At 46.2% G+C, this 26074-nt stretch overlaps 1 protein-coding gene across 3 annotated transcripts in view; it reads left to right on the forward strand.

Moving 5' to 3' along the window:
* Positions 1–26074, forward strand: part of LOC127578407 (PDZ domain-containing RING finger protein 4-like) — a 456056-nt gene that overhangs the window by 47508 nt on the left and 382474 nt on the right. For 2 of the 3 annotated variants that reach the window (XM_052030403.1, XM_052030404.1), the window contains exon 3: positions 20264–20371. The exons of the other annotated variant lie outside the window; for it this stretch is intronic. In XM_052030403.1, the coding sequence (XP_051886363.1) occupies positions 20264–20371 (108 nt within the window). The remainder of the gene's footprint in view (positions 1–20263; positions 20372–26074) is intronic. 3 annotated transcript variants of the gene reach the window in all.

A 26074-nucleotide genomic window follows, 5' to 3' on the forward strand; every position in this document is an offset into this window, starting at 1 on the left:
ACTACTCAGCATCTAGCTATCACTTGAGGTGAATTTAATTGATTATAGTCTTCTTCCTGTGAAGGGACTGAATTTGGTTTATGGACTATAAGATATAGGAGCACAGTTAGGCCATTCAGCCCATCGAATCTGCTCTGCCATTAAATTATGGCTGATTTTTTTCAACCTCATTCTCCTGCCTTCCCACCTTAAACCTTACCAATCAAGAACCTATCAATCTCTGCCTTAAATACACCCAATGACTTGGCTTCCACAGCCTTCTGTGGCAATGAATTTCACAAATTCACCACCATCTGGCTGAAGAAGTTCTTCTCCACGTCCACTCTATCCAGGCCTTTCAGTATCCTGGAGGTTTCAATGAGATCCTCCCTCATCCTTCTGAACTCCATCGAGTACAGGCCCAGAGCCATCAAATGCTCATGTGTTAAGCCTTTCATTCCCAGGATCATTCTTGTGAACCTTGTCTGGATCCTCTCCAGGGCCAGCACATCTTTCCTTGGATACTGGGCCCAAAATTGCTCTCAACATTCCACATGTGGTCTGCCTCGGCAGTACATCCTTGCTTTTATATTCCAGTCCTCTCGAAAGGAACATTGCACTTGCCTCCCTGGTTCAACCTGGAAGTTAACCATAAGGGAATCCTGAACTAGGACTCCCAAGTCTCTTTGCACCTTCGATTTCTGAATTCTTTTTGTTTACAGTTTCACTTGCTATTGTTTTTTCAACTTTATCTGGATATATAATACGTCTATGTGTACCTCTTTGGAACTGACCCATTTGATATGACTTTCCAGACGTGTTATAGCACACACAGTTAGTGGAGTGCTGCAGTTAAGGATGCTCTGTTTATAGCTTGGCTTTGCAAGTAGCACGTGGAAGAGCTACAGACACTCCATTGTCATTGAGTTTGGGATGTTGTTGCTTGAGGGAGTAGCAAGACAGTGATCTAGTGCAAGGAAATGGTGCTTTATAGAGCGGTAATGATGGTAGGTGATGGACATGGAGCATATGTTTGGGGGCTTGAGCTGTGAAAACTGTTACAGCCTTATACCCCATGTACAGAAGAGGTGGAATTGTTCCTGAGGACTGGCAATATTGTTGAAGTGCCAGGGTGTACAAGGAACAGGTCATATGCGAGGAAAGGAAGGCAGTTTTGTTGCCGGTGGTGAGGCCAAAGATGTGAGATATTATCGAGTCTCCTAGCACTATGAACTTCAGAAGAGTTTGTGTATGAGGACAAAGCAACACCCCTGAGGAGATTAATCTGATGCCATCCAGAGAGAACAGTTGTGTAAACATGGTTAGACTGAAAACACTGCAAAGAGGAGGAATTTCCAGCTGTGTTTATATTGGACGTTGTGGGATCTCTTAATGTGTGGATTGGTGGATGTGAGAATTCGGGTGAAATTATTTGATACGCTTGACTTAACATTGAAGGGAGTGTTAAGGAAGGTGACCGATTTGGAGCTGGCACTTAAAACAAAAAAAACGTGAGACAGATTTGCTGAGGGGAAAAATTTCCAAGGTGCGAGCAGGGAGAACGAGCGGTCTGAGATGGTAATGGTGGCTTGATGGGAACCGGTAGGTCGTGTGGTACAAAAGGCAGAAGACCCTTGTCGTGGAAATCGTGGGAGTCACCAACCTCAATGCCTGCTTGTGGCTGGACGCTGCATTTGTTGCAGGGTAGGGCTTGTTTTGTGCGGTGCGTCCCTACAGGATGTAACATCCAGGAAATATGGTCGTCCTTGATGCCCTTGGACACAGTAGTTTGGAAGACTTCCACAGAGGTACTGTACACATGGTAGAATTAGATAATGGTTGTGGAAACAGGAATGTTTAACTGTATCTACTGTACAACTGAAGAATAATAAGGACAGTGTAGTTGAGGTCACCACATTGAGGCAGCAACTATCAGCATTGGTGCTTCAGTCGACTGTAGGCCAGGATGTGCACCTGAAATGTTGCAACCATTTTCTGTTACGGCAGAGCAACGCATGGTTGGGCACATGTGGATTGGGGACTACAGGTTATGGGGGAGATGACCAATTGGATTTCCAATAGTGACAGAGTGGTCAAGTTTTCTTTCATCATTATGACAATGAACACAGACCAGTGATTCCAGGCAGAAATTGGATCAAGGTATCAAGAGAATACCGAGGGCATTTGTTGAGTGCTGACTCTTTGGCTGTTTGACACTAGGGACTGGTTTTGGATCTGTTTCACTGTGGGAAGTGTGGATTGCTTCACAATGGCGGTTACTTGGGCAGAAGGAGGTTCCTGCCAAGGGGCTGAGAAGCAAACCTGCAAAACAACGAGCTGTTTGGAGACGTAGACCTGTCTGAGGTGTTCCAGAGGGGAAGGTGTTGTGAGTTCAGGGTCGGTGAGAGACTGTCCATTGTGAGGGGCCTGAGGCAAAGGCATCGCTTGAGCTGTGACTTGCCCATCTCAGAGCATGGGTTTATGCACACACCTCAGTGGTGGGTAGGTCAAAGCCTGTAAGAGTAGTATGAGAAAACCGATTCAGAGTTTTCATCACAACAAGGTACCGTTGGTGAAGTGATACCAGTTGAGTTTGACGCACACAGTATTTTGGACAAAAAAAAACAAATAATCAAACACACAAAATAATGGCCTGGGTCTAAGGGACAAAAAAAAAAGTTGTGATTAAACCGGTTTAGATGCAGAGTAAAGCTACATCTAGATTGCCTCATCACACATTGCCAGGGCAGGGACAGCACTGGGCTGCTTGGAAGATTGGTGAATTAGGAACATCTGAATCCAACCTGGCTGCTGCAGTCAGTGTGTGCAGCTCTGGAGCTGAGAGGAGGTGGGGAGAGAGCTACAGTTTTCCATCCATTTTTCTGGTGGGAGAGAGGACCTTCCTTTTGAAATAAGGATGGATATTCCATGTACTGTGAGGTGGGTAGCTGTGTGGCTGAGACTGGAGGAGTTAGAGGCTGGAAGATTGTGAGGTGGGGCTGTGAGCCTGTGGGAAAGAGGGGCTGTGATTGTTCAAGTTTGACACCGGTGAAAGTCTCTCCCCATCCCTGGCTCAGGTCAGCTGGGGCTGTCTGGGTGAAGAAAGTTTCTTTATATCTTAGACTTTCATAATGTCTAGTCCGTGTGGGTGACTGGGTGAAGAGACCCCATTCTAGGTCTCCTCCCCCTTTCTCATCCCTTGTGATGGTGCCCCTTTGCTTTGGAAAAAAAACTGTCAGGGATGCCCCATGTCTGGCCAGCTGTATTCCATCTGCATGGAGCCATTTCTGAGTCTGCAAGGGAGGTTGGAGGGTCTGATTCCGCAGGCTTCATGGAGGTAGACCTCTCTGCTTACCCTGACAATGTGCTTCTCATGGTCACAGATCCCCATTGATCTGTGTAGGACTAGCAGGTCTTTTTAGCCAAGTCCCCTGTATAAGATGAGATATCTTGATTAGTCACATGTACATCAAAACACACAGTGAAATGCATCTTTTGCGTCATGTTCGGGGACCAGCCCGCAAGTGTTGCCACACTTCCAGCACCAACGTAGCATGCCCACAACTTCCTAACCCGTACATCTTTGGAATGATAGAGGAACCCGGAGCACCCGGAGGAAACCCACACAGACACAGGGAGAACGTACAAACTTCTTACAGACAGCGGTGGGAATTGAACCCGGGTTGCTGGCACTGTCAAGTGTTATGCTAACCGCAACACTACCGTGCCTGCCCCTATACTAACGTGCCTGTCGATGATCAATTGGAAGAAATGCTTGTAACTCTAGGTAGACCAGTGGCGGATGGACTCCTTGCTGGAGGAGATGAGACCGTTTGTGTGCAGCGCCACACACCTCTCCGATTTGGGAGTCGATCTGAATCCCCCTGAGAAAGCCTGGCAGGCAAACCGATAGGAGATGGAGGCAAAAGTGACCACCCAGCTAGGGCACTGGACAGGACTGTTCTCTGCTTTCCTACAGGGGCTGGACACTGGCCGTAAACCAATTGGTGACCTCCATGCTGTGTTACTGGTTGGTCACTGGTCCTGCATGCTGCCTTTGCCACCAAGATACAGAAGAAACTGGTGGATTTCTTCTTTGAGGAAACATTGTTCTGAGTCTCCCAGTTCGGGAGGGTGGTCAGTCACTGGTATGTGTCCTAACTTAGTTAGTGACGCTCTGCCTTCGGATTCTGCAGAGACACCTGTACTGGTGGGTGGAAGTGGGTGAGGTTCTCAATGAATACTTCTCTTCAGTATTCACCAAGGAGAGGGTTCTTGATGACGCTGAGGACAGTGTTGGTAAGGGTAATGTTCTAGAGTATGTAGCTATCAAGAGAGAGGATGTGTTGGAGCTGTTAGAAAATATTAGGACAGATAAGTCCCCGGGGTCTGACTGAATATTCCCCAGGCTGCTTTGTGAGGCGAGGGAGGAGATTGCTGAACCATTGGCTAGGATCTTTGAGTCCTCGTTGTCCACGGGGATGGTACCGGAGGATTGGAGGGTGGCAAATGTTGTCCCCTTATTCAGAAAAGGTAGTAGTGGTAGTCCAGGGAATTACAGACCAGTGAGCCTTATGTCTGTGGTGGGCAAGCTGTTGGAAATGATTCTTAGAGATAGGATCTATGAGCATTTAGAGAATCATGGACTGATTAGGGACAGCCAGCATGGATTTGTGAAGGGAAGATCTTGCTTCACTAGCCTGATAGGGTTCTTTGAGGAGGTGACCAGGAAGATTGAGGGTAGTGCAGTAGATGTGGTCTACATGGAGTTTAGTAAGGCATTTGACGAGGTTCCGCGTGGTAGGCTTCTTCAGAAGGTCAGAGGCCAAGGGATCCAGGGAGGCCTGGCCGTGTGGATTCCGAATTGGCTTGCCTGTAGAAAGCAGAGGGTTGTGGTGGAGGGAGTGCATTCGGATTGGAGGGGTGTGACTAGTGGTGTCCTGCAGAGATCGGTTCTGGGACCTCTACTGTTTGTGCTATTTATTAATGACTTAGATGAGTGGGTGGAAGGGTGGGTTAGCAAGTTTGCAGATGAGACAAAGATTGGTGGTGTTGTGGATAGTGTGGAGGGCTGTCGAAGCTTAGAGGGATATTGATAGGATGCAGAGCTGGGCTGAGAAGTGGCAGATGGATTTCAATCCAGAGAAATGTGAGGTGGTACACTTTGGAAGGACAAACTCCAAGGCAGAGTACAAGGTAAATGGCAGGATTCTGGGCAGTGTAGAGGAGCAGAGGGATTTAGGGGTTCATATCCACAGATCACTGAAAGTTGCCACACAGGTGGATAGGGTAGTTATGAAAGCTAACATCCCATAAGCTTTCTTAAATTGTGGGACTTATAAATCGACTTTCGTAAGTCGAGTTTAAGAGCTACAAAGTAATGATGCAGCTTTGCAAAACTCTGGTTAGACCACACTTGGAGTACAGTGTCCAGTTCTGGTTGCCTCATTATAGGAAGGATGTTGAGGTGTTGGAAAGGGTGCAGAGGAGATTTACCAGGATGCTGCCTGGATTAGAGAGTATGGATTATGAGGAGAGACTAAAGGAGCTAGGGCTTTACTCATTGGAAAGAAGGAGGATGAGGGGAGACATGATAGAGGTATACAAAATATTAAGAGGAATAGATAGAGTAGACAGCCAGCACCTTTCCCGGGGCACCAACGCTCAATACAAGAGGGCATGGCTTTAAGGTAATGGGTGGGAAGTTTAAGGGAGATGTCAGAGGGAGGTTTTTCACCCAGAGAGTGGTTGGTGCATGGAATGCACTGCCGGGGTGGTGGTGGTGGAGGCTGATATGTTGAGCAAGTTCAAGAGATTGCTGGATAAGCATATGGAGGAATTTAAGATAGAGGGATATGTGGGAGGAAGGGGTTAGAGAGTCTTAGGTGTGGTTTGAAGGTCGGCACAACATGGTGGGCCGAAGGGCCTGTATTGTGCTGTATTGTTCTATGGCATGGATGAGTTGGGCCAAAGGGCCTGGTTCTGTGCTGTATAACTCTGACTCTCCTGATTTTTGGGCAGCCAATGTGGGGTAGAGGGGAGACCACCTCATTGATCTGTCCCTGGGTCAAGGTGGCCATTCACAGGTCAGGCAGCTGCCCAAGCAGACTGCCTGTCCCTCTTCTGAGGTTGCGTCAGTCTCTGTGTGTTGCTGGAGAGGGAACAGGCAGTGTTCACTGGCTCTCCTGAGGCCTTCCGGGACTGTTGGGTACAGAGCAGGAGGATGAAACGGTGCAATTCGGTGTGTTTGAGACTTGTTTGCGGTTACTGAATGGACTGGGTCATGCACAGATTGAGCTCTGGCAGGACAGTATTGTAAAGTGGAAGCAGTGCACAAGCTCCAATTTGAACTGGGGTACATGAGAAAATAACTTTGTAATGTATGTGGAATCCAGGGCTGACTCAGACTGGATGAGATCCAGGTTCTTTAGGTCATAGTTTGTCTTTCAATAAGGATGGTCTTAAGTAATAGTCACTTATTTGATTTTACGCTCGTATGGAGTTGTAGAGCACTGAAACAGGCCCCTCAACCCACCATGGCTGCGCCGACCTTTTTGCCCATCTATACTAATCTTATTTACCTGCACTGTATCCTGTAATGCCTTTCCTATTTAAGTGTCTGTCTAAATGCCTCTTAAACATGGTAATTGTATTTGATTCCACTACCTCCTGGTAGGTTCCAAATATCAACCACTCTGGTTTTTAAAACAAAATTACTTATCAGATCCCCTTTAAAACTTGTTAAACCTATGCCCTCTTGATTTTGATATCCCTACCATGGGATAAAGAATTTGACCATCTACCAGATCCATGCCTCAATCTACCAGGTTATCCCTCAGCCTCCTTCGCTCCAGGGAAAACAAGCCCAGCTTCACAAATCACTGCCCCATAACGAAAGTCCTCCAATCTGGGCAACATCCTGGTGACTGGAAAGTAGAGCTATACAGCACGGAGATGGGCCTTTGGCCTAACTCCTCCATGTCAACCAAGATGTTGTTCTGACCTTGTCCCATCTGCCTGTGTTTGGCATTTCATTCTACTCTGCCCCCCACCTCCAACCTCCCCCCCCCACCCCCCCCCCCCCCAGCTCAACCCCATCCTTCCCATGGTGTGTACTTTATAAATATCCTGAGCAGATCTCGTTTCAAAACCCAGTGATGCACCACCCCAAAGGCAATATGCAAGCACAAGTAACCGTGAACACTGAATCTTTCTGTCATTTCTCACACATACACAGACTTGTTAGTTAAGATCTGAGCAGAGTCATGGAGAAAATGTTTGTTTTTTAAAGAAAATGCCATTTTGATTTTACTGCATTAGTCAAGTTCTGCATCTAAACCAGCCCAAGGAGACAGAGTTCGATGGTTCACTGACTCAGGATTTGAGGAGGTAATAAATAATTGATCTGGACTTTATAAGTAGACTTTTTTGTAAGGGGTGTAGTCCAGCTTGAAGTTGGGTTTTGACCTGAGTTTTCCTCCTACACTGAAATAATTCTGAAATAACTTGATGGAATAGCGTTGGAAACCATTGTCCCTGTGTGATTGAATAAGGTAGCTCGTCAAAGGTGATCAGTTACACCACGGATGATGAGAGAATGTAGTTTATGCTAATTGGTTTATATATGCAAAGAAAGTTATCCTTTGTGAGGTGGCAAAGGTCTGTGTCTCTTTTTGAAGCTGCCCAAAGAACATGTGTCAAGACCTTGGAGTTAACCCTCTTGGTGTGTTAAATGTGTGCTGCCTAAAGCATTAACACCTTTCTGAAGTGTGTGAAATTGGACAAAAATGCATCCAAAGCAGTGGCGTAATGCTTTGCACACTTGAGTCATGCCTGGAAACGGGATCTGTGCTGTTCTCGTCAGGAGCTCGCAACTGCTGCTGCTTACTGTGCTGACTGCTGGGAAGGTGATCAGATGTTAAAGGACCTCTGTCCATGTCTACCGCAGGCTAAGCCAGGATGGTCTTCCACAATGATGAGGGAGAATGAGGGGTTGGAGGAGGGGGAGGTGGTAGTCACCCATCTCCAGTGTGTGTGGCCCCTCCAGTACAATCCAATACACTGAAGCCCAGTGCAGAGAATTTCCTGAAGAGCTGATGGTCTGGCTAACATCGCAGCATCTTATACTGAGAGGCATTGGACTGAGGTACTGTGATCATTGAGGGGAAACATAGCAAGGCTTCCAGAATGTGTCTCAGGCATACACATAGAGGGCATTATCAGGGGCCCTTTCATTACCGATCTTCTTTACCAATCTTCTGCCAAGTTTATTCCTTTTGTGCCTAATAAACAGTCAGAGGTTATATCTTAATGCATCAGCTTATTTCTCTGATTGTGGAAGGAGGCCATTTCAGCTCATCTAACCTGTGCCGGCTCACAGAGCAATCCCATTCTCCACTAAATTTCTATGTAACTTCGTTTCCCCCTACGTTCCCATCAACTGCCCCCAGATTGCACCACCCACCTACAGTAGGAGCAAGTTGTAGTGGCCAGGTAACCGCCTGGACGCCGCACCTCTTGGGGGATACAGGAGGGAACCCGCCCGGTCACAGAACAGCAAGTTACGCAGGCGTCCCCAGAGATCAGGATTGAACCACTGTCGCTGGAACTGTGAGGCTGCAATTACCAGCTGCGCCACTGTGCTGCCTGTGATTTAATTCAATGTCAGAGCAGGCACGAGAGACCGAATGACTTCTGTTCTTATGACTGCAGCTCAAATCAAACTGGGTTGTGAAGTAGCATTGAATGGCTAAATCAGTGGTGTTCCAGGAATTTTTCCAGTAAAATATATTGAGCTTGACTTTCCATGAGGTTTGATCAGTCTCTGCTCTGTCGGGAATCCATGGAACCCCCAAGGAAATTTCCACATGCTCCCCATGTCATTGCTCGTGGTTCCGTGCAGACATTGTGGTCAATCCAGGTGAGGATCAGGAGCAGCTGATACATTGGGATGGAAACAGTCCCTGCAGGGTATGCTTGGTGAGATTTGGGTGCGACGATAGCTGAAGGCAGGAACACTTCCTCTGTGTCATTTCCAGTGTCCAGAGGTAGAGAGGAGGAAAGAAGTGGACAATACCTGCCCTGAGTGACACTGCACACTGCAAATGTGGTGTCCATTGGAAAAAGAGACTTGCTTTAAATAGCAACTTGCCCATCCCTTTCTGGACATCCCAGTGCGGTTCACAACCAATTAACTGAAGTCTAGCCATGATTGTACTGTAGGAAATACAGCATCCAAACACCTGTGTGATCATGACCAGATAATCTGCTTTCGCGGCATTAGCTGAAGGATGAAAATTTACCACTGTACTGGCTCTCAAATTAAAACCATTGGATCAGGGGTGAAAGTAATTTAAATTTCTTACCGATGCAGTCATATTGATAGTATTGCTAATTTAATCCATTTGTATGATGTTGGCTGTATTCCAACTGTTTTACAGTACTTCAGTTGCACTGAAGTATTATCTGACATCTTTAGAGTTCTGGTGTTTAGTATAGGATGAATTCGTGTGCAAGGAGCTCAATGGAGCCACAGATGATGCTGTCAAACCTCGTTACAGGTCATAATCACTGGACATGTGGGCATGGATGTAAATTAACAAATATCTGTTAAGTTCCGGGGCATTGGCCTTTTATGGATGATGGACAGTACAGATCTAATTAGAAAGCAAAAAGCTGCAGATACTGGAAATCTGAAATAAAAGCAGAAAATGCTGGAAATCCTTGGTGGCCAGGTGGCATCTGTGGAGAGAGAAACAATTAACATTTCAGGCTGATGACCTTTCATCAAATTTTGTTGGTGCTGATTAGGCCGTGGGATTGAAGGTCTGAGATCGGTAGTCTTGCCTGTCCTGCAGGGGAAAGAATAAAATGAGTATGTTTTTTTTAAACATTATACCAGTTTGGAAATGTGCAAATCTTCTCAAACAATGACCTCATCTCTAAAGAATTCTTCTCCATCTTTATCATCTGGATTGAACTGCGTATTGGCTTCAGAGCCAAATGAATTTTAGTTGAAGGAAAAACAGAGGCATGGGGATCCAATGAGAGGGCCAGATGCATCAACAGTGATTAATTTATAGCATCTGTGAGGTGATTTGTCTAGCTTTTAATTTTTTTTAACCTTGTAGTTCAACTTTTTTTTGTTGTGGAATCAACATGATTGGATGAATGATTGGCTTGAAGAGTGGGACCTGGTGAATTCTTCTGCTGAGAGCAGAGGGATTGTTGGAGATGCAAGTGCAGCACCTGGTCTCTTTGAGTAATGGATGCACTTTGCTGTCTGCCGTCCTATTTTTAGTTGCCATCAATGGGCTATTTTAAACAACTATTTTGCATTCCGATCCATCACAGGGAGTGCCAGTGTTTCTGGATCAGCATTCCAGTTTGAGGGCGACTGGAAGAGCCATCGAGGAACTGAGATTAAAAATAATTACTTGCACCATTCTCCTCATTGACTGAATTGCAATTAATGCCACGAGGCCGAAGCCAGCTCCACCAGCGTAAAGTTTGCTGAAGTTTTCCAAAGCCTCAACAAATTCTGAAAAAAAAATGGAAGGTGTACATTCAATGCTGTTTTATTGAAGTTAGTAACTTGTGTTTTGTTATCCAAAGAGAGATCCCGATGTTTCACCTCAATGTTTCATCACTGTATCCACCAGTGGAGTACTGTTGAGATGCAAGAGACCCAGCAGTCAATTTATGGATAACAAAAGGCACATTGTTCTTTGTGAGATGCAACCCAATCTGTTCAAATAATGGTTAAGGAATAAATGTTGACTGGGTGTCTCAAAACAGCTCAAAAGAAACCTCTCAAGCAATCGAATCGGCAATGAAAGACTCAATTACGCAAATAGGTTAAGTATCTTTATTCAGCTATTAACCAAAAGAACAAAGAAATTAGTAACTCAAGTAATTTTGGTTAATACTAAAATGCAGATCTAATTTACCTTTTGTAACTACAGCTAAAAATCTAATCTAACAACTAAAAGAACAAAAATCAGACTTTATTTGTTTCTGCGCTGATAAATCAAGCTCAAGGTTGCATGCAATTCACAGTATTACTTATAAGCAATTAACCATTAACAGTGCTGCTTGTGTATTCTTAACCACTCAGTCTTTGGCCGCCAGGGAGCTCCAACACTTCGAGACATGAAGGGGTATCAAGGTCACCAGCCACTGGTCCCAATCCAGCCCATGGAGAAGTTCTGAAACATCCCTTGAAAAGACTTATTATACTGTTCAGGGTCTCCCTTATCTCCTCTATAAGTGAATAACAACTCCATACAGGGCAAGACCACCAATACGCAATTTATTGGAAACCACCACATGATTTCCAATAAATCTCTCAGACAGGCCTAAAATGAAACTTAAATCAGCTATCTTGTTGACATATTCGGCCATTATACAGCTGTTGCAACAGGGAAATCACTGATCCTGTTTCATCTTACCACAATCTACCCCTTGATTTCACTGCTGCTTACAGCTTTACCACAAAGGTCGCGGACTACGTGTTGCCACCTTTGCGCGACCCATTTCCATACAGCAGCATCTGGACAGCTGAAAACACAAGAAAATTGCAACTATAATAAGCATAAAGGAAATTATCCCCCGTGTGACAGAAGTCCCAATTGAACCCATCCAAGAGGTTGAGCAATACCACAGAGACCTAGCTCCTGGCTGATGGACATCCATTGCTAACTTTCTGATACGAGTTGCCAAGTTCGTAATGTTTTCTGATTTGTCAGGAATATAGGTACAACTGTCAGTTCCCACAAGTGCACGTTCCTCCTTTTCTGCCAGGATAAAATCTCAAGCCATTCAGTTTTGCAATGCTACAGTCCTCAAAGCTACCGTTTCAGCATTAATTTCACTCAAAGCTTCAGCACTGGCATTTGCTACCCCTTCCAGCAACCTGGCCAAACTCTGCAACTCCGTCATCACCTTCCCTGTACCGTACATAGGGATTGCAATTGCAAAGAGTTCCTCCACTCCACTGATTCCTCTCCTATCGCGCTCTAGAACCTGTGAGAGTATTGCAATGGTGTATATATATATCGTATCACAAAACCTAAGTAACAAGAGTCTTGCCACCCTTTTGGCAACCAGGGGTAGGCTCAATGGCCACGGGTAAAATAGGTACCATTCAGAGCAGGTGGTACAAAATAATGGTTGTGATCATTAAGAATACTAACATCACAAGAGCTGTTCTCAAGCCAAAGTCCAGAATCTTTAAATTTCTGAAAACAAGAGGACCCTGTTGGTCGGCCGATACTTAATGTTGGTCAAGGGCAGGGATGGTGGAGTAGGGGAAGGGTCATACCATCCCTGTAAGTGCCAATAGTTCTATGCCAGAGTAATGTTGCCAGAGGATGGGTTTATTGGCATTGATGAGTGGGTACTATTATCAAAGGCTAACCAAGACAAAAGCTTAGCTCTATTGAGAGGGACAATATGCAGTGGAATGTCCCCTGTGGAGTGTATATGAATGTGTGAGCACACCCAACAGTGAGTTAGGTTAGCACTTTTAGCATAGGCAAGTGACAGATACAAATAGGTGTTCATGTGCAAATCTCTATGTTGCCACAACATTATGTCAGAGTGCACCAGAACTATCAAGCTAATTATAGCTGAAAGCTGCATCTTAATTAAAATCACATTTTTTTTCTTGGGCAGGATTTTTGAGTATATGTTTATAAAAGTCAGTCCAACCAAGATCTGACAATGCAGATCATGCAGGCTAAGCAAACCAGCGTAGAAATCGCAGCTCTCCTCACAACTTTCTTTTCTGGCTTTCACCAGCTGAAGTTTGTCCTCACTTGCTTTTGTCCTGTCATGACGAAAGAGCAGTTTCTGTCATTATCGATTTATTCTCTTTTAGTCAATGCACCACGATCTGCACAACTGGGTTTCTCGGCCCCCTCCCCATAACGTGACCCATAAGGTATCACTGTTGCCGTTTGCTACAACTGCACCCTGCTGTGGGGCTTGGTGAGGCCAATTCACCCAGACTTTTCGACCAGCCAAAGGAGCTTGCTTCTGATTCATGTGTGATAAAGGGGTCTGATCGAATCACCTGACTCGTAGGGGAGCCTGGGGGTCCAGGTCTGTTGTTGAGATTATACAGTGCCAAGGATAGTACAGAATGCCATCCTTGTAATGTATTTGTGGGGGTCAGCACACGAATCTGCTGCTTTAGGAGACCATTCATCCTTTCAATCAACCAGAATCTTGAGGATAATGGGGAATGTGAAGTACCCAGCTCATACCATTTTGTACTGCCCATTCTAGAACTTGCTGCCCAGTGAAGTGGCTTCTGTTATCCGATTGTACTTCCACAGGTACTCCTGTGTGCCTGGACCAGGCTTTGTAGTCCTTTCATAGTGCTCCTCTGGTCTGCTCGAGCGGATGGGATTGCCATCAATGCTCCTGATTCGGTATCCACTACAGTGAGTAGGTATGTAAGATTCTTGTGAGGAGGCAAGGGACCTACATAATTAACTTGCCCTATCTGTGGGGCCCCTCCCCTCGTTTGATATATTCCATCGTCTGGAGGGTCACTGCTGTGGGTTTTATTTGGTGACAGGCTTCACATTTTACCACCTCCGCCTTCACCGCATCGTAGCGTATTAGCTACTCCTAGTCTTTTTGCCCATTCTACCGTTCCAGCCACTCCCAAGTGTCCAGACACTTCGTGAGTCCACTTGACTAATGGGGATAGATCCTCTTCTACTATTGTCGTCTTACTGATCTGCGCTAGGCGATCCACTTCGTTGCTGTACACTACCATGGGGTCATCCCCCTATTGATGGGCATCTACATGGAATACTGTGATCTTTCCTGTCCAGGCGGCAGTCCATAGCTCTTGCCAAAACTGGGCTCCCCACACGGGCTTACCCATCATCTTCCAGTCCTGACTCTGCCATTCAGCCATCCATACCGCCAAACCATTCGCTCAGGCCCACGAGTCGGTGTAGATGTGGATGTTATTCGCTGTTCCCTTCAAGGGTAAGGTTATGGCTACCAACTCTGCCAGCTGGCTAGATCCTCCGGTTGCCAATTTGGTGAGAAATTGTCCGTTGAGGGCGGCTGCCTTCTACCCCTGCACACCGTTCTTCCACTCGGCTGCCCCATCTGTAAACCACGCATACTCTTTCTCTTCTATTGTTAAGTCACCAAACGGGATCCCCACATCACTGGTGATTTGGGCAATTCGTGTGGAGGATTTTCCTTCTCAACCCTCTGGCAACTCATGTAACTTACTTGTCCCATCTGGCCCTTTCTGTGCTCTCTCTGACACATACCATTTCCATTTTTACAATTGAGGAGGTCTGTGCCCATCCAACCCGGTTCCTGGTGTCATTGGACTTTACCCACGTCATGATAGGTAAATCTGGACACGTTATTACCGTCATCTGTCTGACTCTCAGTTTCTACCAAGGCCCAATAACAGGCCAGCAGCTGTTTCTCAAGTGGTGTGTACCAGGTTGCCTGGTCTAGCAATTTTCTGGACCAGAATCCTAATGGCACTTTGATGATGCCTGTTTCTGCTACAAACTCCGAACAGTCACATCTTCCCGGATCAAGACTTGTAATTCAAATGGCACGTCAGGCCTTTGTGGTGCGAGTGGCGGGGCCTGGACCACTGCCTGCTTTGCCTCCTGGAAGGCCTTTTGTGGTTCAGGCCGCCATTCAGATTCAGCTCTCTTCCTGGCGATCGCATGCAGAGGCCAAAGCAGGATTGTCAGATGGGGTACGTGCTGCCTCTGAAATTCCCAGCAGGCCAACAAACTTCTGGACTTCTGTCTTACTGGTGGGGATGGTTGTGTCGAATGTCTTATTCTTGGCTTTATCTGGGATGGTTCTCTGACCTGAGCTCCAGCTTAATGCCCAAAAACTCAACTGTCTTACTGGGCCCCTGCAACTTCTGAAGGTTGACGGCACATCCATGCCGTGCCATGTGTTCCTGTAACCTATAGAGGGCCTCGACCACCTCTCCTTCCGTGGGTCCCCTTAGTAAAGTATCATCGACGTAATGTGAGGGCATTGCTCCAGGTTCTGGGCCACCAAAGGATGACGCAAGGTTGGGCTGTGAACATACGCTTGGGGAAGTCTGGTAAATGTGTACTGCCTCCCCTCCCAAGTGAAGGCAAACTGATTCTGCAAACTCGCATCCGAAAGGGATTGAGGAAAAGACATTAGACAGGTTAATCACTGCATACCACTCGTTTTTGCCATTCTGATGTGCTTTCCACCAGGGTAACGATATCTGGCACTGATGAGGCTAGGGGCGGTGCACGCTTGTTTAACTGTCAATAGTCAACCGCCATGCACCAGCTCCCATCTGATTTCCTCACTGGCCACACAGGGCTGTTGTGCTGTGATGTGGCTGGTTGTACCACCCCGTGTTGTTCCAATTCCCTGAGGGGTCTCCGTAATTTCTTTGTGTCCCCATGGGATCCTGAACTGTTTTTGAAAAGCCACCTGATTAGGTGGGGGTATATTGCAAAGGCTCCCATTTGGCCTTCCCCATGGTGAAGGCACTGATCTTCTGAATCCTGAACGTGATTTTGCCTACGTTGGTTTGAGCGCTCATACTCCTGAGCACATTCGTTCCCAAAATCGTTTCCGGCAACTGGTACATCAATACCTAGGCTCGCATACTGGGGCCATTATCCACTGGTAACATCACCTGTGCCTCTGTCACTGGTATTGGTTTTCCTCCGAGTCCCTCTACCCATTTTCAATTTCCCTTGTGGGCCTCTGGGTCCCCTGGTATCAGGGGGTGCTCAGCACCAGTGTCCAATCTTGCCATCAGTTGCTGTTAGTTTCCCTTCCCCCAAAAATAGTAACTGGGGCATATGGCCTCGGATCCCCCATCGGGGCTTGGGAAATCTGTACACAAACAGGGAACCCTGGCTGTCCCACTATGGGGCAGACCAACTGGCCTTCCATTCGCTCTTTGACTCGGTCATAGCGGTTCCCTGCTCCTGTCTCTGAATCATCTGTCCCAGCTTCTCCAGGGAGGGGTATAATGATGCATTGGTGGGGGGGAGCAGAAGGGGTTACCTTTGTATCCGTCTGCTCACACTTTTCCTTCCACGTGGCATGCATTGCGCGTAGTAGTGCCATCTACCTTCTCTTTTGGCACCCCTGCCTTCTTCAGGGCCAGAACCATTTCTTTGCGGGTCGGCCCTGGGGGTGGTTTGGTTCCACACTGATCTCCCTGAACAGCCTTTCCCCAGTCACTGCCCCCTTGCTTATGTTGGGGTGCTTCCCCAACAGGTCGCATCTTACTCTTCCCCTCTGTTGCGTTTTCCAAGGTTCCCATGGTAGATGCCACCTCCCTATTGATTTTTCCAAGCAGAGAGCTAGTTAGTGCCAACACCACCCCTCCTAGTGCCAACAATGAACCAGCAGCCAATTGTACTAGCCTGCTTGGAGTCCCTGGGTAAAAGGGGCTTCATCTGGGCCTGTCTGCTCGTCCCCATATACGGTTCCTTGAATGGCCATTTCCCGCAGCCGCTGCACACCTTGTTGGGTGCGTTCCACTCTATGGACTTGTGTGCCGGTCTGTTGGGCTGGGGTAATGCTGTTGAATGGCGTACACCACCTGTCCAAACAAGGAACCTGTTTGCTGACCCGCCCCGTATGGCTGCATTGATCCAGTGATGTGGACTGAGGGACCCCAGCGTGGCCACCTCGGTGCTGACAGTTCAACCTCATCCCCACCTGCATCCCAGATTGGGGTCAGCCAGGCGGCGAGTGACTCCCCTCACTGCTGGCAAAACCTATCTCGCAAATCCCTCAACTGTGTTCCACTGCCGTCCCGAATGATGATCTGCCACCGCTGAACATGCCTTTGGGGTGCCTGCTGGTCATCCTCATCCTGTTCCCCATTTGCGTTGCCCCATTTGTCCTTGCATTTATCTACACTTTTAAGAGGATGGGTCTGGTAAAGGTGTTTGTTATCTCTCTTCACCCCCCCCTTTTCTCATGCAGCCGATCAATGGGTTGATCCACTTGTCTATCATCAGGGTGAGACCAGATATCCCCATCCCATGTGTTTGGATCCCAGCCTTTTCCCATCATAGCCCTGAACCTTTATTGGGTCCGGGGCACAACCAATTTTTTTTTGCCATTTCTTTTTGTCTAGTCACTATTTGTTGGCAGGTCAATGTGGCTCCCAACTGTTCAGCTTTCTCGGCCCGTTCTTGGGCTGTGTGCACAGTTTCATGTGCTAAGTTGGATTGTTTCCCCTTCTCCTCTTATTCATCTTTCAATCTGGAAACTTCTTTTTCTAAGGCATTTATTTGTTGCTCCCTGTCCTTGAGCACATCCAAAGTGCAGCTCCTGTGGTCCCCCTTTAAACGGAAAGCCTGCTTCCAGTAACATCTGTGCCATCCAATGAGCTATTTTCTCTGGTGGCTCTTGCTGCAACAACCGAGGTCCCCAGGTCTTTGGTGCACGTTTTGTTGCTGTTAAGTTGGCCAGAGTACTAAACCCTTCAGAGTTACCTGCCCACCCAGGAATATAAAACTCCTCCGGTCTATTCTCGCCTCTCCTTCCCTGAAACCATCGCTCACAGTGGATTCCTGCCACCTACACCAATTTGTCTCAAAACAGAGCTCAGGTTTCTTTTCATTCCTCTTCAGCGACCGAGTCGGCAATGAAACACTCAGTTAGTCAAACTATTTGTGAAGTTAACTTTATTCCGCTAATAACCAAAAGAACAAAGAAATTTGTAACTCAAGTAATTTTGGTTAATTCTCAGCTGCAGATCTAATTTACCTTCTGTAACTACAGCTACAAACCTAGTCTAACTCACTAAAAGAACAAAAAAACAGACTCCTTTATTTGATTCTCCACTAATAAATCCAGCTCAAGGTTGCATGCAATTCACAGTAATACATCAGCGATGCACAAAAAATGCTGGAGGAACTCAGCAGGTCAGGCAGCATCCATGGAGGGAAATAATCAGTCGACGTTTCAGGCCGAGACCCTTCATCAGGACTGGAAAGGAAGAGGGCAGAAGCCAGAATAAGAAGGTGGGGGGAGGAGCGCAGGCTGGCAGGGGATAGGCGAGTCCAGGTGAGAGGGGATAGGTAGGTAGGTGGGTGGGGGAGGGGGGAAGATAGGTAGAAGAGGCAAAGGGCTGAAGGAGGAGGAATCCGGTGGGAGGGGGCAGTGGACCATGGAATAAAGGATAGGGGAGGGGAGGAGATGGACAGGTCATCAAGGTGGGAGAAGGGAGCCACAGGAATAAGGGAAGACAAAGAAGTGGGGGGGGGGAGAAAAAGAAGGGGTGGTGATGGAAGGGAAACCCTGGTTACTGAAAAAGGAGGATGTCCTAGAATGGAAAGCCTCATCTTGGGAACAGATACAGCAGAGGAACTGGGAGAAGGGGATGGTGTCCTTACAAGTGACAGGGTGGGAAGAGGTCCCACCTTATTACTTGTCAGGACCCCACGAGCCTCTGCATCCAACACATCATTCTCCACAACTTCTGCCACCTCCAACGGGATCCTACCACCAGGCACATCTTCCCCTCACCCACCTCTCTGCTTTCCGCAGGGACTGCTCTCTCTGCGACTCCCTTGTCCACCTATCCCTCCCCACTGATAACCCCCCGGCACTTATGCCTGCAACCACACCAAGTGCTACACCTGTCCCTACACCTCCCTCATCACCATCCAGGGTCCCAGACAGACCTTCCAGGTGAGGCAGCGCTTCACCTGTGAATCCGAGGGTGTCATTTATTGCATCTGGCGCTCCCGGTGCGGCCTCCTCTACATCGGTGAGACCCGACGCAGATTAGGGTGACTGCTTCGTTGAGCACCTTTGCTCTGTCCGCCGCAACAGCCAGGACCTCCCGGTGGCCGCCCACTTCAATTCCACATCCTACTCTCATACTGACGTGTCCATCCGTGGCCTCCTCTACTGCCACGTTGAAGCCAGGCTTAGGTTGGAGGAACAACACCTCATATTTCGCCCTGGGAGTCTCCAACCTGATGGCCTCAACGTGGCGTTCTCACACTTCCGGTAACCCCACCCCACTCCTTTTATCTTCCCTTATTTCTGTGGCTCCCTTCCCCTGCCTTGATGACCTGCCCATCTCCTCTCCTCCCCTCCCCCATCCTTTATTCCATGGTCCACTGCCCTCTCCTACCGGATTCCTCCTCCTTCAGCCCTTTGCCTCTTCTATCACCTCAGCTTATTGCATCTTGCCCCCTCCCCCATCCACTTACCTTCCCACTCTTACCTGAACTCGCCAATCCCCTGCCTGCGTGTGCTCCTCCCCTTCCCCCACCTTCTTATTCTGGCTGCTGCCCTCTTCCTTTCCTGTTCTGATGAAGGGTCTCGGCCCGAAACATCAACTGTTTATTTCCCTCCATGGATGCTGCCTGACCTGAGTTCCTCCAGCACTTTTTGTTTATTGCTCTGGATTCCAGCATCTGCAGAATTTCTTGTCTCCTAATGGTTATCAGCAATTAGCGGCACTGCTTGTGTATTCTTAACCACTCAGTCTTTGGCTGCTCGAGAGCTCCAACACTTCGAGACATGAAGGGGTATTAAGGTCACCAGCCACTGGTCGCGATTCAGCCCATGGAGAAGTTCTGAAACATCCCTTGAAAAGACTTGTGATTATGCTGTTCAGGGTCTCCCTTATTCCTCCTGCGTGAACAACAACTCTATATACAGCAAGACCACCAATACGCAATTTACTGGAAACCACCACGTGATTCCCAATAAATCTCTCAGACGGGCCTACCTGTGTAACCAGAGCCGAAAATGAAACTTAAGTCAGCCATCTTGTTGACATATTCGGCCATTGTACAGCTATTGCAACAGGGAAATCGCTAATGCTGTTGCATCTTTCCACACTGGGGAAACTGAGGAGAGCTCCCTACTTCAAGTAGTGCTGTGGGCCTTTTCTATCAGTCCTCTGATTTAAAGCATAGACTTGGGTCTCAATAGATTGTGTTCAAAATCCTTGGAGTAGGACTTGAACCCACAGCCTTCTGGCTCTGGGGCAGGAATGAAACCAATCCCAACCACATCTCTGTCGAAAATAACTATATCAGTATTTTTCAGCATTAGGAACCCCAACTAAATCCTGTGGAGCATACTTTAATATTGCTGTTTGATTTTGTAAACACTAAAATTTCAGCCTCCTCCCTCTTTGTCCCTTTTCTGACCCCAAGTATGAAGCATGAATTGGCTCCACCAGAGAGGTCCTGTCCCCGATGTCCCCCTGCTGACTCACTGTTGTCTTGCTTTACAGAACAGTGAGGACGATTCTTCAAGTGAAGTAATTTATGTGTCCAAGGTTATGGAGAACGGACCCGCCAACAGACCTGACGGACTGCAAGTTCATGACAGGATCATCGAGGTAAGGGAGATGTGGTTAAATGTACTGATGTCTGCTCTTCAACTTGTTTGTCCAAGCACATTCCATACTTCCTTTTAAGGAAGCTGCACTCCCTCTTGAGTTTAATGTAAAAAACATTTCATATGGTACATAGGTGAAGCATTGGCAATTTTCAGAAAAAGATCCCGGCAATACTTTGTTTGAAGACCTTCCAGAAAAATAAGCAGGTAGCGCTTTGGTTGCAGTGCTCAATCATCTCAAACTTGCCTGCGGGATTTGATCAGTGGTGGGTGCACAAATGTGACAAAAGGGGCAAAAAGTGTAGATTTTGGCCTTCCCAACTTGAGTTGTGGTTGTAGAAGGAATTCCACATTGCACACAGTGACATGTTGTTGATTTTCTCTTCTGGGAGTAATTTGAGGTGATTGGTTAAAGGTATTGTACAGGAAATATATCACAAGATAGTCAAGTCCTTTGGTTTTTCTAGTGTACATAGTAAACAATTCCAGTGTCAGTGCACATGGATATTTGAACACTTCTTGGTTTGAACAAGCAATCAAACCTTTTGTTGCAACAAACTGTTGTGTATGAAACTGAAGCTGGTATTTTGATTGCCCGGGGGACTTTTTGTGCCAAATGTGCTCCCTGGGCAGCAGCTTGCTTTTGTATGGCAATGGTAGACATTTGCTGTGGGACATTGCATTATCCAAATTAACCATTTTTCTTTTGTCTTCCAAAGGAAATGTTTAGCTCCTTAAGCCAAATGTGTGAAATACTTGTCCTCTTTTCCCCATGAATTCCTCAGGAAGGGTGATGTATTGTGAAGGCCCCAGGGCATTGCAAATAGTGTATGCTGTCTTAGTTTCCTTTGCAAATATGTTGTCCAAATGAAATGTCAGGGATTCTGTGGTGGGTTTCTGGCTTGCCAAATAACGTGAAAAGAGGGTGCATCCTGACATGGTCCATGCATTTGACTTCGCACAGTTAAAGTGGAGATCGACAAATGTTGGAGGTGTTTCTAGAGGAGTATGTGTGCTCTGAAAGGTTGGTGGCACCCACACATTTCCACTTCAGTAGAATGGTTGGCATTTTAGGCACAGACCCGGCCTTTGGAAAACCAGGATGATTTGGTTGATGATTGACCCTATTAATGTGCTTTTTCTTCCAGCAAGGTTTGAGTTATGACTGTATAGCTACCAACAAAGTTGCATATTATTTAAATAGGGACGTCAATTTTGTCACTGGCTGACCGATGGAGTGGATTGTGAGGGGAGAGGTGGGTCCAGGGTGGATGGAGTGGATTGTGAGGGGAGAGGTGGGTCCAGGGTGGATGGAGTGGATTGTGAGGGGAGAGGTGGGTCCAGGGTGGATGGGGAGGACTTGTTAGAGATGGGATAGACAGATGCTGGGATGTTATGTTGCCTGTTGCTAAACAGACATTGTCTTGTAAATCTGTTTCAAGTTGCCTTGCTGCTGATGTGGATGTCTGCATTTCTGAATTTGCAGTGACTCCCAATCCTTGTGATTAATGGACATGATGGCAGCCATGGTCATTCAGTGCGGCTAAATGAATGATGTCATAATAAATCTGCTGTCCTGGGTTGCTTGGTTACGGACGTGAACGATTGCCCATTTGTATTAGTAATGGACATTACCCTTGTGATAAATTTACTGCTAGTCACTGCAAATTAAATGGCAGGTGTGGGGGAAATAGAGTTTTGAAACAGATTATTTTGCAAGTTTCACGTTTGACTTGTGCAAATGTGAGGTGAATGGGCGAATATTTTTACACTGGCTCACCAGTGATCGCTGACATGGAATAGCATCTTTGTTGCACTGTTGCCATAGCGTTATGGCAAAATGCTACTGCTCTGTTCCCCGATTATTTCTGTAAGTTTACCATTCCATGCTATCACTGAGACCCAGCTGTAATCACCGCGGCATCATGCGTCTCTGCTGTTGCCTCATTTTGTGACTGAAACCCTCATCCACACTGCTGTTACTTCAGGCTGACAATTCCAACGTGTTCCTTGCTGGCCTCCCTTGTTCCACTCTCCTTAAACTTGAGGTCCTCTAAACTCTGCTACTCTTGCTTTTACCTAGCACCAAGTCCGATTCGCCTTTCAGCCCTCTGCTTGCTAACCCCTGCTGATTCCTGGCTAAGTAACACCTCAAATGGTTTTGCAAATCATTCCGTTCAATCTCCTCCAACCCTTTCTTTGAGACTCTCCTAAAAGCATACCTATTTGACCATGTTTTTAATCCTTTGACCTGAAGTCTCCTTGTATCACATGCAATCAACTTTTTGTTTGACTAGGCACCTGGTGTTCAAGGGGCACTGTAGAGTAAAATTCCAATAGTCCAGCTTGTTGGAACTTGAGTGCCAAACCAGCAGATTTTCCCTGCTATTGGATGTCACTCCTATTAACACCCAAACACTATTATTCCACTTTTTTTTATATATGTTACACAGTAGTATAATAAATTTTTCAGTGAACCCAGTGAGTTTAAAAGGAGTGGGGAATTTTCAGAAGCTCCATATCCTAGTTGCAACCACAAACCTCCCTGCCTTCCTGACTCCTGGTATTCTGGAATCCTCACCCAGCTTCAGCTCCAAGCTGGACACCCAGCTCTGCTTGTGTACACTGCTTGCCCGCCAGGCTGCTGGCTTGCATTCCAGACTAATGAGCGAGCCGGATACGGGACCATGAGAATTTCCGAACCATCAGATGCCGGATTATCAGAATCCCAGTGTAACTGGATGCTTCTGTGTGCTTTTGCTGTTACTGTTCAGGGATATTATGCATGATTGCACCTTGGTAAGAACCTAGGTAGGCTTTGGAAAATAGAGACTGTAAATGCTCTTTCGAGGTGGCACTCTGCTCTCCCATTTCAGTGAGTTTGTGAACTTGACGTTAAAGCCTGTTTAGATTAGAAATTTTGCCAGGACCTGCGGATTGAAGTTTATGCTGAACCCCCTTTAGTATAGGTTGCCAGCTGTTCACAGTAACTTGTTTGAAGCTCATTGCTGCTAAGCTGCAAAAATCTGCTTGGCTCTCAAGGCACTAATTGGAAAAAGCCCTCCGAAATCACGAAGCACAAAAACCCCAGGACCGACTCGCCCCACTGCCATGTACCAAAGAACTGCCAAGCTGAGTGGAAGCAGTGCTCGGCAGTATTCCTTGATGGACCTTCGTTGCTCGACGTGGAAGGGTTTCGCTTTCTACGTTTTCTCAATGGAATTTCCAGGCTTGCAGCTGTTGGCCAGCTGTGACCTGTAATGACTGCTCTGAAGGTTTAGGCTGCTGTTAGTTTAAATCACCTTTTGGCTTTGCTCACTCTCTGTTATCCATGCAGCTTACATCATCTGTGCAGTCAGCTAATTGTTTGCTAAATATTGCTGAAGTTACTCTCTTTGTTCTGTTGGATTCCTTGGGACTGGGAAGTGCAAAGCAAGCCAAGTCCCTTAGATCTATTAAAACATGCTATCTAGTTGTTCCAGAGGGTGTAATGACAAACCTGGTATGGTGCATGCATTGAAATGAACATTGAGTCCATAAAATCAACAAATTGCAGTTGCTGTAAATCTAAAATACAAACAGAATATGTTGGGAACGCTCAGCAGGTCAGGCAGCATTTGTGGAAAGAGAAACAGCTGAGTGTTATTAGCATTTTCTGTTTTTTATTTCTGGTTTCCAGAATCTGCTGTTTCTTTGCTTTTTTTTCTGTAATTCGCTCTTTTTGAAAAGCTGTATTTTACTCAGTTATGGGCTTTAGGCATTCAAATAAACATCAGGTGTTCCTCTTTCCTTAATTTCCTGGTGAGTTTAGCCACTAGTGACTGGTTCAAACCCACCCATTGCCAAGACTGTTTAGAAATGGCAGTTTCAATTGGCCATGGTGCAAGGGTTAAAATTTGGTGAACTAGCCAGGCCCCTATTAGTTCTGCCTGTGTGTACAGATGTTGAGTGAGGCTTCATTGAAACTTGCCCATGGTGATTCTGCAGTGGAATAACGTTCCTGAGTGGTTTTGGGATGGGAAATTAGGAGCTGGATCTCCAGATATTCTTTCCACTGATGATGTGGTTGCCCATATTTTATGACCAAATTGAAACACAAATGTGGATCGGGCTCTTCAAGCGAAATCTCAGCAAGAATTGATGCATTCGACAGATTGGCAAGTGTTGGTTAAGTGATTTCAGGATTCTACTGAGATTTAAAAATGAATTTGGGATTTGTGGAGCAGTCACAGAGCAACTAAGAATAGTGAATATCACTTCCTCCTCTTCTCTATTCCTTACGGTATTAACTGCTTTTATGGATCCTTATCTCTATCCATCTGTTGGTCTTTGTCTTCCCACTCTTCTGTTCTTTGTTCAATGTGTCATGTTTCCTCTGATGTGCAAACATCGTACTTTTTAATTAGTTGAAACTTAATGTTCACAGGACAGTGACAAAGAAATCAGCGGGATAAGGGGGAAAAACAGGAACAAGTAGCTTTAGTCTCAGAAGACTTCTAATGAGGGAATGCAAAAACCATGAAAGGAATTTTCCCTCACTGACCAGTCTGAAGAATTAATCAGCAGCTCAATGGAAAATGAGAAGACAAACCAATGGTTTAAAATGCACTAAGAATATGTCATTTTATGTGCTGTTTGCTGAGTAGCAGCTAAAAATGAGGTATGAAAAATGTGAATAATCTTGACCCATCATGTTCCTCCTTAGTGTTTGAGTTGTTTCTTTAATATTTTAGAAGTGAAGGGCTCAGCCACTCCCAAAAATAAGGGTTTCAGGAGATGTTTTTAGCTGTATGCTGTTTTTCCGTTTAGCCTTGTGGCTGTAGAGAATTCCCCACAATTCATCCGTGTCCACGATGGCAATTCTCGCAGCTGGGCGGCTGTATCTCATCAGGGACTCCGTCCTGAAATATTTAGTGTTTCTTTCAGAGCTTTACCTGAGGATTCATTCTGCAGCCTGACTTCAACTGGTTAAAGTTTTGCTTATCATCTGCTGCTTGGTTTTAAGTTTGAGTGACAGCACAAATCCAGCAAATGGCCATGGAGAGAAATGTCATCTGTCTTCATGATCATTTCATTTTTTGAAAACGATCAAATTTAATTTTGTTTGCAAGGAAGATAAAGGCTTGGGTTAAATTGTTCACAGCAAATGTAAAATTAAAGCTAATATTTGCTCATTAGTTTTTTTTGAATAGAAAGATCTTCCCTCTCTCTTTACATGTTGCATTTCTGTTTAGCTCCTCAGAGTAACATCTTATCCCATTTTTATACACGCACACTCAACACTAATTGTGCTCTTGCCTGAGAGACCCATCCATGTTTTTGCCAAATTGCATCAAAAATTTACAATTCCAACCCCACGGGTGCTTACTGTCAATTCCATTCTCTTGTTCGTGGTCCAAAATGCCTGGATTCTTGCAACTTTCCTCACCAGCCTCTGGCTAGTTTTACTCATGGATTCAATTACTGTCATTTCTATCAACAGGTTCTATTTACGTTTTGCCTTTATCAGTATGTTAAGAACCAAACTGAAGGGGAACCTGTTAACAGTGGATTGTGAGCGGAATTTTAAGGGAAGAGGGAGGGATTTGGATAATGAGCTCGAGCTAGGGGCAGGTGGAGAGGGTGATCCGCCAATTCTTATGCACTCAACTTTCCCAAGTAACCTGTTGTCTTTCTTGCAAGGACAAGCAACACTAGTGTAATG

The sequence above is a fragment of the Pristis pectinata genome, chromosome 15 (genome assembly GCF_009764475.1).
Source record: "Pristis pectinata isolate sPriPec2 chromosome 15, sPriPec2.1.pri, whole genome shotgun sequence".
Taxonomy (NCBI): domain Eukaryota; kingdom Metazoa; phylum Chordata; class Chondrichthyes; order Rhinopristiformes; family Pristidae; genus Pristis; species Pristis pectinata.